Consider the following 12,855-nt stretch of genomic DNA (forward strand, 5'->3'; position numbering starts at 1 on the left):
TTTGAGAGAGAAGGAGGAAAAAAAAAGACAGAGAGAGGGATGGGGAAGGGCAGAGGGAGAGAGAGAGAATTTTGAGCAGGCCCCATGCCCCATGCGGAGCCCAACTTGGGGTTGGTCTCATGATCCTGAGATAATGATCTGAGCCAAAATCAAGAGCTGGCCCTTAACTGACTGAGTCAATTGATTAACAATTGATTGGTCAATTAATCAACTGATTAGTCAATTGATTAACAACCATTTGCATCGGTTCCAGGTCTCACCATTCAGGGCTACTCAGAGATTTCATCACTCAACATGCATAACTTGAATTCAATGGACTTTTGTTGGTTAGAAAATATGTTTTTTAGATTATTAATATTGTATCAACTTAATGTAAGTGGAAATTGAAAACTGATTCAAGTTTGAATAACACGTTAGCTTTCTAATTCCATAAAAATAGTTTATACAGTTTAATATCTGACATTTCCCCCATGCCATTTATAAAGAACAACTTTCCAGCAGTACATTTGAAGCACTTTTTAACAATGTGAAGCTACAAATATAAACCATGTTTAAAAGCTCATCATGTTAAATTTTTATGTACTATTTTGGAACTAGTTTTTAAATTTTAGATTATATGTCCACCTATCTTAAGTATACAGTTAATAATTAGCTTATTGATTGCCTTACAGTTTTCAATATTTTTTTCTTATGCAAACGTCATGCAGTAAAACACACCCTGACGTTTGGCCAAAAAAAACCCTGGGTGCCCCAACAATGGACCTCTTTCTTCCAGAAAAATCAATGTGAATTTCCCTTCCTTTGTGAGTCCTCTCCCCCTGGAACTTGCCAGAGATTCAGCAAAAGAGCATGTCCTTCCTTTTGACCCCAGAGATAAATATATAAACATGTCCTATTTCAAAAACTTAAATGTTAATTTCTATTAAAAAAAATAAACAAGAATAACAGACCCTCAAATGTCTTAAGACTCTTATTTTTATAGTACTTCCTTCCACCTTTCCACCTACTTCTACCTGCTGGCCTTTACTCCTGTCTGGTTCCTTGGTGGTGGTGGTGCTCGTTCTTTTCAGTTTCCCTGGGCAATTTATCCATCTTAATGGCTTCACCAAGCAATGACTCCTAAATTGTATCTCCATCCTCCTACCTTTCGCTGTAACTTAAGATCCATATTTCCTGGACATCTGCCAGTAGATGTCTCCCAGGCATTTTCATACCCTCACTAATAATATTTTTTAACTTCTGACAGATTTTAAGTTCCTATACATTACTCCTTTAAATACAATTTTCTCAAGTAGCTGCTTTGGTTAGCATTAACACATACTTACTGATGAACTGTCTGTTGACTCATTGCTTTTTTCATACTTCTGTTTCTTACTCTTTTTTTTCTTCTCTTTCTTTACTTTTTTTGAGTGCTTGTCTTTTTTCTTCTTTTTCTTCACAGAGTGTTCCTATAAATAATCGTTTTAAAGAGATTAAGAAAGGAAATTAGTTTTACCTTACTTTGAAAACAAGTATTTTGAGGAAAAAGAAATCTGTATTCCAAAAACTACATTTTCATGAGATTAAGCAATAAATATGACAGAATAAAATCTTCTCAGAAACTTTTAACATGCTTCTATAATATATGCATTGCTAATAAATCAGACAGCTGAGATATCTTTTCAGAAAAATATGAGGGGAGTTTTAGTTTTTAGTCTTATTTACAGATTCATCTGACAGATATAATCAAGTAAAAACACTTATACTCAAACTGTGTGTGTGAGCATACACACATACATACATATACGTATATATTTCTACGGCCCCAAAAGAACTTATAGAAGATTATTAGGCCACATAAAATATAACAAGATAGTATAAATTAAAAGTACTAAAAGGGAAAAAAGAATTCAAGCAAAATAAATGACATTAAGCTTTAAAAGATGTAACTTTTTAGATCCATAAGCTGATATAAGTAGGCCAGAAATTTGCTAAGCTTTCTACCAGTCAACTGAAATAACAAAATCTGTCCAATGTTATAATGTCCAAAATATTAAAGTATATTTTTTCTGCCAGAGAGATAAATCTAGTCAGTAATGCCAACTATGGGATATTCATCCTGTAACTATCGAAAATAGTATATGAAATTCTTCTTGCAATATTAACTTAATTAAGTATAAAAAAAGACAGATCTGTTATATCAAGTGAACCTCTTAGTACTGACCTGTGAGAACTGTTCAATTCGTTCATTGACATCAGGTAGCATCCATGTATCCTCACCCCGAAGTCGTTTAAGTTCTCTACGCCTTTCTTCCTTTTCAAAATTGGCTTTAGCCTGAAACAACAAAAAAATAAAAATTCACAAGTGATCCAATTGTTTTTCACAAAAGTAAAATAAAACAATTTTCCACTTTCATATAAGGTCTCCTCAGTCATTGTCCATCCCTTGCCAGGAATTTGCTTTTACCAAAGTGTAGGAAAGATTAAAAACAATACAAAACTATCCTTCCACATTAACAATCTCTAGTGAATCAAGGACAGAATCTTTGGAACTAGAGTAGACCCTCCCCTCTCTCTAAGCTCCCTACCTTAAATAGGACTCAAATTTCTTTTTTCCTTCACCATCCTACTGCTACTGCCTGAGACCTACAACTGTCAGGAGACTGATCATGCCTTCCATCTGCAATGCCCACATGTTTCCACCCAAGCTCCCAAAATGCATCAGGAAGAATCATCTTTCTAAAAGCAAATGATCATATTGCTAATTTATATTCATCTTTCAACAACAGTCAAATAAAGTTCTTTCTAGAAGGCTGCTTCTGCCTTTTCATTCTCTCTCTAAAGTCTAAAGTTGGTTTTGGTCCTTCCCTAACTCTATGCATATCTGTACTATAAAAGTTAGCTTAGGGCAGCCCCGGTGGCAGAGCGGTTTAGCGCAGCCTGCAGCCCGAGGTGTGATCCTGGAGAACGGGGATCGAGTCCCATGTTGGGCTTCCTGCAAGGAGCCTGCTTCTCCCTCTGTCTGTGTCTCTGCCTCTCTCTCTCTCTCTCTGAATAAATAAATAAATAAATCTTAAATAAAAAAATAAAAGTTAGCTTACAGGGGCGCCTGGGTGGCTCAGTGGTTGAGCATCTGCTTTTGACTCAGGTCATGATCCCTGGGTCCTGGGATCCAGTCCCACACTGGGCTCCCTGCAGGGAACCTGCTTCTCCTTCTGCCTATGTCTCTGTCTCCCTCTGTGTCTCTCATGAATAATTAAATAAAATCTTAAAGAGTCAAAAAAAAAAAAAAAAAACAACTTTGCTTACAAACCATACTCTCTCCAAAAATTGCTTAAAATACCAAAAAGGGGATCCCTGGGTGGCGCAGCGGTTTGGCGCCTGCCTTTGGCCCAGGGCGTGATCCTGGAGACCCGGGATCGAATCCCACGTCGGGCTCCCGGTGCATGGAGCCTGCTTCTCCCTCTGCCTGTGTCTCTGCCTCTCTCTCTCTCTGTCTGTGACGATCATAAATAATAAAAATTTATAAAAACAAAATAAAATAAAATAAAATACCAAAAAGGATGAAGAATATTTATTATGCATATATGTTACATATCCTGAAATCAGATAACAATACCAACCTTTCACCTGTCCAAAACTAATTGCCCACCCTTGCCTCTAAAATCTGACCATAGTCATTATGCACACCTCACTAGGCCCCCTCCTCTACCAGCTCCTTTCTCATCCGCATTTATTTAAAACTCTAACATCTTAAAACAAACAAAAACAAAAACATTCACTTGTACCTAGGTTGCTCTCCAGCTACAACTTTCCCCCTCATTGCCACACTTCTACATCTTATCAGATAATACAGTTTACTTTCCCCAAAATAATACCAATAAAAGACAAGAGAGGGAAACGGCCGACCTATTCCAATGTGCCTCACGTATGTTTCTGAAAATGGCAATCTTTATTTCAGACACAAGAGGAGCGAGAACCGAGGCTGTCAAATGCGCTGGCAGAGTCATTAGTGGTGGCGTCCCTCAAAAGCGCGCAGCCACGGTGATCAAATAATGGAAATATCAAGAATGGATAAATTTAAAAGGAAACTCCAGAAAGAAACAGGTCTCCCTAAAAAGAGAATGAGCAGAAGAAGACTGTCAACGAATCTAGGAAGGCAGGAAATAGCCAAGACTTTTCGGGCATCCCAAAGGGAGACCCTCAGCCAGATAAGATGAGACACGGAGGTGGCGAAAAGAGGGGGTGAAGGCAGAGCCAGAGGCCTAGCTCCCAGGAACCGTCCACTCCGACGATTCTAAACGACTTCCAAAGCCCCAAAACGGAGATACCTGACGTAACACCTCAGCCCTGGCCATCTTGGTCTGTTCTCTACGTTCTTCGATAGTCCTCGCACTTTCAAATCTACCACCGGCAGCCGCCATGGTTGTTGTCGTAAAAACAAGGAAGCCGTCACAAAAATCTCAGTTTACGACTGTCGTAATTTAATAAACAAAAGGAGACTTCCGCCTGGAAGGCGGGTAGGAGGGGCACTGGTCCACCTAGAGAGCATGCGCGGAGGTGAGTGGCACTTAGGGCTCGGGTGATGACGCCAACCCCAAGTTTCAGGGGAAACTTTGCAGAGCAAGCGGAGGGGCTGCGCCTCCTTGGTCAGCCGGCCTCTCCCGCCACCGAAGTCGTGTCAGTGGACGCTTAGCAATTTGTTTTGCATGATAGCAACGGCATTCTCATCTGTTTCTTCGCAAAATCTAGGCGTTAGCAGCCGGTGGAACTGTTCAGACCCTACATCTGGAACTCTGCTAGCCGAGTGCCCTTCTGGGCAGAGGTCCCTGTGCTGGAGGGATGTCCCGGGGGCGGGGAAGCCCAGTGATCTGAAGTCCCGGGCTTTGCTGCAAGTCCAGAGAACTCTCAATAAAAAGTAGCCCTAGACCTACTACATACAGAAAGTTACGCGCTGTGAGCTTCGGGAAATCAACCCAGGACAGCCAACAGGGAGACCTTTTCTTGTAAAACTGTTGGGGATTTTTTTTTTTTTTTTAAGATCTTATTTATTCGTGAGAGACACACAGAGAGAGGCAGAGACATAGGAAGAGGGAGAAGCAGGCTCCCTGTGGGGAGCCTGATGAGGGACTCGATCCCAGGACCCCGGGATCGCGACCTGAGCTAAAGGCAGAAGCTCAACCAATGAGCCGCCCAGGTGCTTAAAGGGGAAAAAAAATATCTGGAGCATTCAGGCAGAAAGATGGATTCAATTCTTTTAATTTTTGTTGTTTCAGTTTTTTATTTTTTGTAAATCTAAATAAGTATGGCACCAATAATCAAACACCTGCAGATAAATCTCTAAAAGATCAGTTACTGAAGACAAAAATAAATGCTTTCTTCCATGACTTAATGTTTATGTAGTGTTTTTAAACCATTTTCATGTTAGCTGTTCATATAATCCATGAAATAAAAATTAAAATATCATTTGTAGGCATCTGCCTATGTCTGCCTCTGTCTCTCATGAATAAATCTTTTAAATAAATATCATTTGTAAACTGAACTAAAATAACAATAATAAAAATAGAATTTGTGTGTGTTGTGTAACAGAATGAATGAAGATGGATTAAGTTTTAGGAGAAAGGACACCAAATTGGCATCAGCCTTGTTAGGTCATCTTTCTCTTCCAATCCCACTCCTTTTCATTCCCTTCCTGTATAAGTCAGCCCTGGAGTCATCTAGCAGGTGTGAGCAAGGTGTGCCTGTGCCCAGGGGCAGCAGGGAGGAGTTCTCTGAGCATTGAGAAGGGTGCTCTTGTGGCAGAGGGACAGCTGGGACCAGGCGTCAGGGCCCCAGCAGGGTGGGAAGTGCATCCCTGCAGTAGGGCGCCTGAGTGGGAGAATCTAGCACAGAATGTTGGGGCTTCAGAGGGGTGAGGAGGACACCCATGCCAGGAGGGGAGCCATGACGGCAACAGATGCTGGTTACATCCTGGGTGATTGAACAAAGAAGCTAATATATTAGGTTTATCCCTGTTGGAGAACCAAGTTTCAAATATGGAAATGAAGCAAACATGAAGGAACGCTGTGGTTGACTTGGAATTGGAAGTATCTGTAACTACTCACGTCTTTAATACATATAGGTTGATACAGAAATAGACTTGTGTGTGTATCTAGATCTGTATCTTTATTTCTTTATAATATGTTCCACTAGCTCTGTTCATTAAGAGGTCCTGGAAATGGCAACACCCCAATGTTAATGACCATATCTAGTGCCCAGATCTTGGCTTTGACAATTTTAAGCTTTACCTGAGCCCTGTGCTCCTAAAGACAGTCGTTTTTAGGTGTTCAGGGGTAGGAATTCGCCTACCATTTTGTGTTCCAGGAAAAGGCTTACTATAAATAACCATCCTTCCCAAGTGATTTAGATAAGACTTGCTCATGACCTCCTGACTTACTTATCAAAGCCTCTAACTATGCATCTCCAACCCCTCAGAGGCCAACAAAATGTTCCCTTACTTTATTCTGCATGTATTTTATGCATTAGGTGGGTGCCTTGACACAGGCAAAGATAAACTGAAGGAAGAGCAGTGACCCATGAATCCCACCTGACTCCACTCTAAAATAGGCAGACACGTAGAGATGATGCACATGGATACACACATGGATAGAGATAGTAGAGGACTGAGATCTTCATTTTATTCTCATCTGGAAAATAAATGAGTTTATTTATGTATTTAAATTATTTACACTTTTTAATGACTTGCTTATTTAAAAGTATTGATTTATTATGTCTTTATCATTTTAATTTTGCTTTATTTTTTATTTGAATTCAATTAGCCAACCTATAGTACATCATTAGTTTCAGATGTAGTGTTCAGTAATTTATCAGTTGTGTGTAACACCCAGTGCTCATCACAACCACATGCCCTCTTTAATTGGGTGATGAGCATTAAGGAGGGCACATAATTTTATTTATTTTAAATTTTTCATTTATTTTTATCTTATTTATAAGGTATTTATGTTTTGTTTTTATTAAACTGTTTCCTTTAGGGATCCCTAGATGGCTCAACAGTTTGGCGCCTGCCTTTGGTCCAGGCATGATCCTGGAGTCCCGGGATCGAGTCCCACATCAGGCTCCATGCATGGAGCCTGCTTCTCCCTCTGCCTCTCTGTGTGTATGTCTATCATGAATAAATAAATAAAATCTTTTAAAAAAATAAACTGTTTCCTTTAAACAGTTGTAATAATAAAACACAGTCATACCTAATAAAAAGAAAGATGGCTCTGAAGCGTTACACTCGAAGGACCAGTGTGGTTTGTGGGTTTCCATGTACACTGAAGATCTTTAATAGCGTGCTGATATTTTTATTTTGCCTCAGTTATCCTATTTTATAGACTTTCTAAGCTTCCCCTGATTCATCAGAGAACACTGATGAAAATTACAGATTTGTGACTTTATGGCAATGAGATCCCAAAAGTGCTTTATTGATGCTCATTTATTCAACAAATATGTATCAAACACCCACTATATGAGAGGCACTATACCAAGATGAAAGCCATTGGTCCTGTCTTCAAAAGCTTACAGTCTAGCAGGGCAGGCAAGTAAGTAAACCATAAATTACACATTGATCTCCATCTCTCTCAAAGGAACCAGAATGTGCCTGTCTCGGGTCATTTGCACATGTTAGTCTTGCAGCCTGGAACACTCTTTCTAAATTATGTAAATATTTATATAGTTTCAACAAGACACACTCAGGTCTTAATTATACCCCTGTTCCCTTACTCCTTTATAGGTAATCATTTTTATTCGCCTTTGGTTAACCTTTGATTTTGTTCTAAAGCTATAAGCACAAGTGAAACATACCAGATAATCATATACCTTATGATGTGACACAATAGGAAGTACATTGCTAACAAGGCATTTTTTTACCAAAAAAACAAACCAACCAACCAATGTATTCAATCCAACTTCTAGATCTAATGAGTTGATTGAAAACACAGGAGCTAGAGAAATAAGTTAAGTGACGTTACATGGAAGTGATCAAACAAATCCAGAATATACTAGACGAGTAAGAGTAATACATCCTGGAGATCATAGAGCGAGATATACATCTCTTTCTGATTCCTTTTTACAGCTGCATAGTATCCTATTACAAGAATATATTCATTCATTTATGGCCTGTTTTCCCCCACCAAAAAGAAGTTCTATTAGAGCAGGGATTTTAGTCCACTTTCGCTTCAGTGCCTAATACAGTACCTACCACAAATACACATTTGTGAAATTTCAAGACCTGTGGTAGCTCTCATAGAGGCATCCCCAGGGTGATTAGGACTGCAAGTGGTGGGGTGGGAGTAAGGGATGCTCCCAAGTCAGTGTTGAGACTTCTAGAAAGGCTTCCTATAGGCACTAATCCTAAACTGAATCTTGAAACCCTTGTAAAAGCGGAATAAAGGGCATGAGGTGGAAGTGACTTCTGGGCAGAGAGCACAGTAACTAAATGTACAGAGGCACAAGAGAACATGACCCTGTCGGGGGTGGGGTGAGGAAAAAAGGTAGACAGACTGCCCCTACATGTAAGAAATTAGCTAGGAGTGAATTAGAATAATCCATTTTTCTAACGTAGCAACTTGGGAAGAATCCTGCTTTTTTTTAAGATTTTATTTATTCATTCATGAGAGACACAGAGAGATAGAGAGGCAGAGACACAGGCAGAGGGAGAAGCAGGCATCACACAGAGAGCCTGACGTGGGACTCAATCCAGGGTCTCCAGGATCATCGCGAAACCGCTGCGCCACCGGGGCTGCCCAGAATCCTGCTTCTTTGAACGGCATGCTGACACTTGACTCTCCCCCTGGGCTTCTTCCTTGAAAATTCTACAGAGGTGAAGTTCTCTTGCTGCTCAAGCCTGGGTGCAAAAGGAGTTTCCATCACCTGAGGAGGGATGCCCCGGGTGTGAGGTTATCTCCTGCCTGGGGCACTCCTTTGTCTTCTTTACATCCCCAGTAGATAGTTCTCTGCACAGGAGGCCGGGTTTCAGCCTCCGCTTCTTCAGCTGGCCTACAGATGTGGATTAAGGAAGATTGGGGTAAACCAGTTCCTTCTCCTTTGTGCCTCTAGCTAACTCGGGGATAGCTGGGACAGCGCACCTCAGGTCTGATAATATCGAAGAGTTTGCCAGAAGCCGTGTGGTTTTCAGTTTTCTAGGCTGTGAATTCCATCTTTTAAACTGCAGAGTAGGTCACAACCCAAAACAACAAGGGCCTCTCGAAGTCTGTGTGATTTGATCCACTGGATGAGGGAGGCTGCAGGCTGCTTGGTGCTCTCAGGTCAGGGTATACAGCCAGGGCAGGGCCGAAGGGAGAGGCTGCAGCACCTGCCCACCCAGTCCCACAGGCAGCCAGGAGAGCCTGCTACAGAATATTCTCTGCCCACTCTGGTATGGCTTACACAGTGACCTGGAGTCTCTGTCGATCATTTTACTATTGAGAAAGAAATGTCTCTTCTACTGAAAGATTCACAGGAAATGGGCATAATAGGAAGTAAGAGACTAGATTTTTAATACTCCTTTATTGCCACTCCTGTTCCCCTACCCTGTCAAGCCAGGCAGGGGAAGGCCACCTGACACTCTTTGGGGAAGATCAGAGCAGCCCACAGGCCCACACCACGTTCATGTCTGGGATCTGCTCTGCCCTAGGCCTGAGCCTTCCCGATCCCAACACTGCCTGGTTCCAGTCCTCACCGTACACAGCCGATGCTCAAGGGAACAGCTGTTGCAATCTGGTGTCTGAGCAGGTGGCAGGTGCAGGGCTCAGGAGCTGCATGGCTGCCACCCCTTGTCTCCCTCCTGCCTCCTGACCCCTGTGCCTGGGTCACAGAGCCTCCTCTCTGCACCCACCCCCACAGAGGGCCTGTACACTTATTTGTCATGAACATCTCAGATCAAACGTCCCTTCCTTAGGACAACTTCCCTGACCACACAGTCTAACCTCCTTATCCTGACACTATCCCGTCACACATCCTCTATTTTAGATTCATACTATCACTTACCTCTACATACAACTACCCTGGCTGGTTGGGTTTGGGAGTTGTTTGTTTTTGGTTTCGTCAGTGTGTTTGTTTCCTACTGTATCCCCAGCATCTAGTAAAATGCCTGTCACATTTTACTCAACAAATTCAGTGAATGGATGGATTTAACTAATGAAATGTATTCATCTACTTAGGGTTTTATTTTATTTTTTTATTTTTATTTATGATAGTCACACAGAGAGAGGGAGAGAGAGAGAGAGAGAGAGGCAGAGACATAGGCAGAGGGAGAAGCAGGCTCCATGCACCGGGAGCCCGACGTGAGATTCGATCCCGGGTCGCCAGGATCGCGCCCTGGGCCAAAGGCAGGCACTAAACCGCTGGGCCACCCAGGGATCCCCTACTTAGGGTTTTAAAACACTCTTTGCAAACCTCATTTATTTGGAATTTATACTAATTCTTGAAGGAAATCAAAAGTTATCGGTTCATACAGAATCTATCAAAAACATTTTTCTACACACTGGCTCACCTGCTCAATAAGAGAAGGTTTGAAAATGCTTAACCTGTCTATATGGGGTTGTTTCTGTGGAGGGATTAAGTTCCATCACCCATGGGTAAGGCAGGCACAGCCAAAATTATCCTCAAAAATCCTTCAGATTGCCCAGAAAATACAGACATCTCATCTAGAGAAGACGACAGTAACACACATGTGTTCATGTGTAATGTGTGCAGCATCCTAGAACTTCAGGTCTCGAAGGTTGAAACTTAGCCTATAAGTGGGATGACCATATGTCCAGTTTTTCTGGTGAAGTTATTAATAGCTTTCCACTCTTGGAAGTGTCCCAGTTTGGATGATATATCATATGGCCACTCTCCCATGAAGATCTTAATTCTTTTTCAACATAAGCCTGCCTATCTTCAGAGGAAGAAAAGGCCAAGAGTCATTTTCAACAATATGCTGAAGTCAATAACACAGATTTAAAACTCCCTGTTTTCCAGCCTCAACTGCAAAAATTTAATGGAACTGGCTCATGGTCAAACACTCAGATCCTGAAGCCAGTCTCTTGGGTTAAATACAAACCCCACCAGCTGATGTAATCTGCTTTATGCCTTGGTTCCTCACCTGTGAGATGGGAATAATGATAATATATATGTCACAGAACCTCGGTAAGAATTAAAGTTAAAATACCAAGACATAAAATCAGTTAAACCTGATAAGAGTGCATCCAAACCATCAGTGCTCAGCACTTGTCAACAATAATTATTTTAGACTTCATCACATCTTCGTCAGTTACATGCTGCCACACAGATGCTTTTGTTACCTCACACTATTTGGGTAGCATCCCCCAACCTGAATGATTGTGATCCCTCCAGACAGCTAAGATTCTCCACTGTCTTCCCTTGCCCCAAACCTCTTAGATGATGACCTTTGCCCTAGTCAGAGCAGAACTGGTTAAATTCCCTTGATCTTGTGCTTTACGGATGCAGTTTCTCTCCGTGGAGGGGACCATATCTTCTCCCCTTCTCCCAACTCCTGCTCCTATTCACCTATGCTCCCCACTCAATAGAGACACTGGTGTAAAGTGTGACTGGGGGTCAAGATACCCACCCCACCCATTTTAGTGGGCTCCAGACTTCCACTGTTTTGCCACACAAGGCTTTCATGGGTTCAGGATGTGGGTTAGCTGAGCCTACAGTCAGCGGATTTTTAGTCCTGTGAGCAACAAAGGCAGGGAATAACAAAATACTAATTTATATTTCCCATGAATAACGTTCATTGTGTTTTAAGTACCAATCAACTCTTAATTATCCATAGTAATTGGAGAGAGTAATGACATATTCCCACAGAGCACTGTCCTAAATAACAAATGCTTTGGATCATCATTATTCTCCCCAGCAGATGTACTTTGCTAGTTACCCTGTATTTGTAATTTTATTGAAATGAATCTGCTTCTCCTGAGTATGGAGCCTTATAATCATAGGAGAATACATCACACAAGAGCTTTGTCAGTGGCAGAGGCCAGTCAGTCTTGGCTTAGACATTTAGATTACATGCTTACTATAGAAAAATCCCATACATCTGTGAAGAGTCAGTCATGACCACTTTAGACATCACATGGCAAGAGAATATAGTAGAATTAGGACTGGAAGTAGGGTGTGACTTGAAGTGAGGCATTGACTATATGGATGGTTGTGCTAATGAAATACTCCTAGGAGAATCACACAGGAAGAAATAAAAGGAGAGAACACATTAATTCAGTGACATCCTGTTGCACTGTTGACATGTTTCGGCACTATGGTTGTTTACTTCATAGTGAAAGTAATTTTATAACAAAAGAGTTAGTTAATCAAGACTTTGAGAGAGGACAGGGAGAGACAAGAAAAAGAAAGAGAAGAGGAGGCAGAGTGGGAAAGTTCACATTTGCTGAATGCGTTACCCATGCCAAGAACTGTGCTAAGCAATTTAATGTGCGTTAGCTCCTGAAGTCCTTGCAACGACCCTGGGAGGAAGGCGTTTCACAGGTGAGCAATGCAGAGAGGGGCCATTCCACAAGAACCCAGGACAATATGATTTCAACATCAGCACAATTCCCTGCAAATTATTTTCTATGGCCTTCCACAGTAGTAAAGGCAGTGATGTTCAGTATAATTTTAACAAAGCAGCAGATAGTGGAGAACACATTTCTAGTTCCATCTCCATTGTAGCCCAGTCTTGATTATGTACAACAGCAGGTCAAAGCAGATTACATTTTATATAAATGCCCCTTCTCAAGCAGAGGTGAAACCTCTGAGGACAAACCACGTGATAGAAAGGGAACAGTCTCTGGGAGCCTAGAAAAGGAAATGGCTAAGAACAACCATCAGACATCG

At 41.4% G+C, this 12,855-nt stretch overlaps 1 protein-coding gene across 3 annotated transcripts in view; it reads right to left on the bottom strand.

Moving 5' to 3' along the window:
• Positions 1 to 5,569, bottom strand: part of CWF19L2 (CWF19 like cell cycle control factor 2) — a 145,738-nt gene extending 140,169 nt beyond the window's left edge. For all 3 annotated transcript variants that reach the window (XM_072821811.1, XM_072821810.1, XM_072821812.1), the window contains exons 1-3: positions 4,311 to 5,569; positions 2,204 to 2,314; positions 1,326 to 1,448 (exon numbers count right to left, since the gene is read on the bottom strand). In XM_072821811.1, coding sequence (XP_072677912.1) covers positions 1,326 to 1,448; positions 2,204 to 2,314; positions 4,311 to 4,403 — 327 coding nt within the window. In that variant the 5' untranslated portion in view covers positions 4,404 to 5,569. The remainder of the gene's footprint in view (positions 1 to 1,325; positions 1,449 to 2,203; positions 2,315 to 4,310) is intronic.
• Between the last annotated feature and the right edge of the window lie 7,286 nt (positions 5,570 to 12,855).

This window comes from Canis lupus, chromosome 3 (assembly GCF_048164855.1).
Source record: "Canis lupus baileyi chromosome 3, mCanLup2.hap1, whole genome shotgun sequence".
In the NCBI taxonomy this organism is placed as follows: Eukaryota; Metazoa; Chordata; class Mammalia; order Carnivora; family Canidae; genus Canis; species Canis lupus.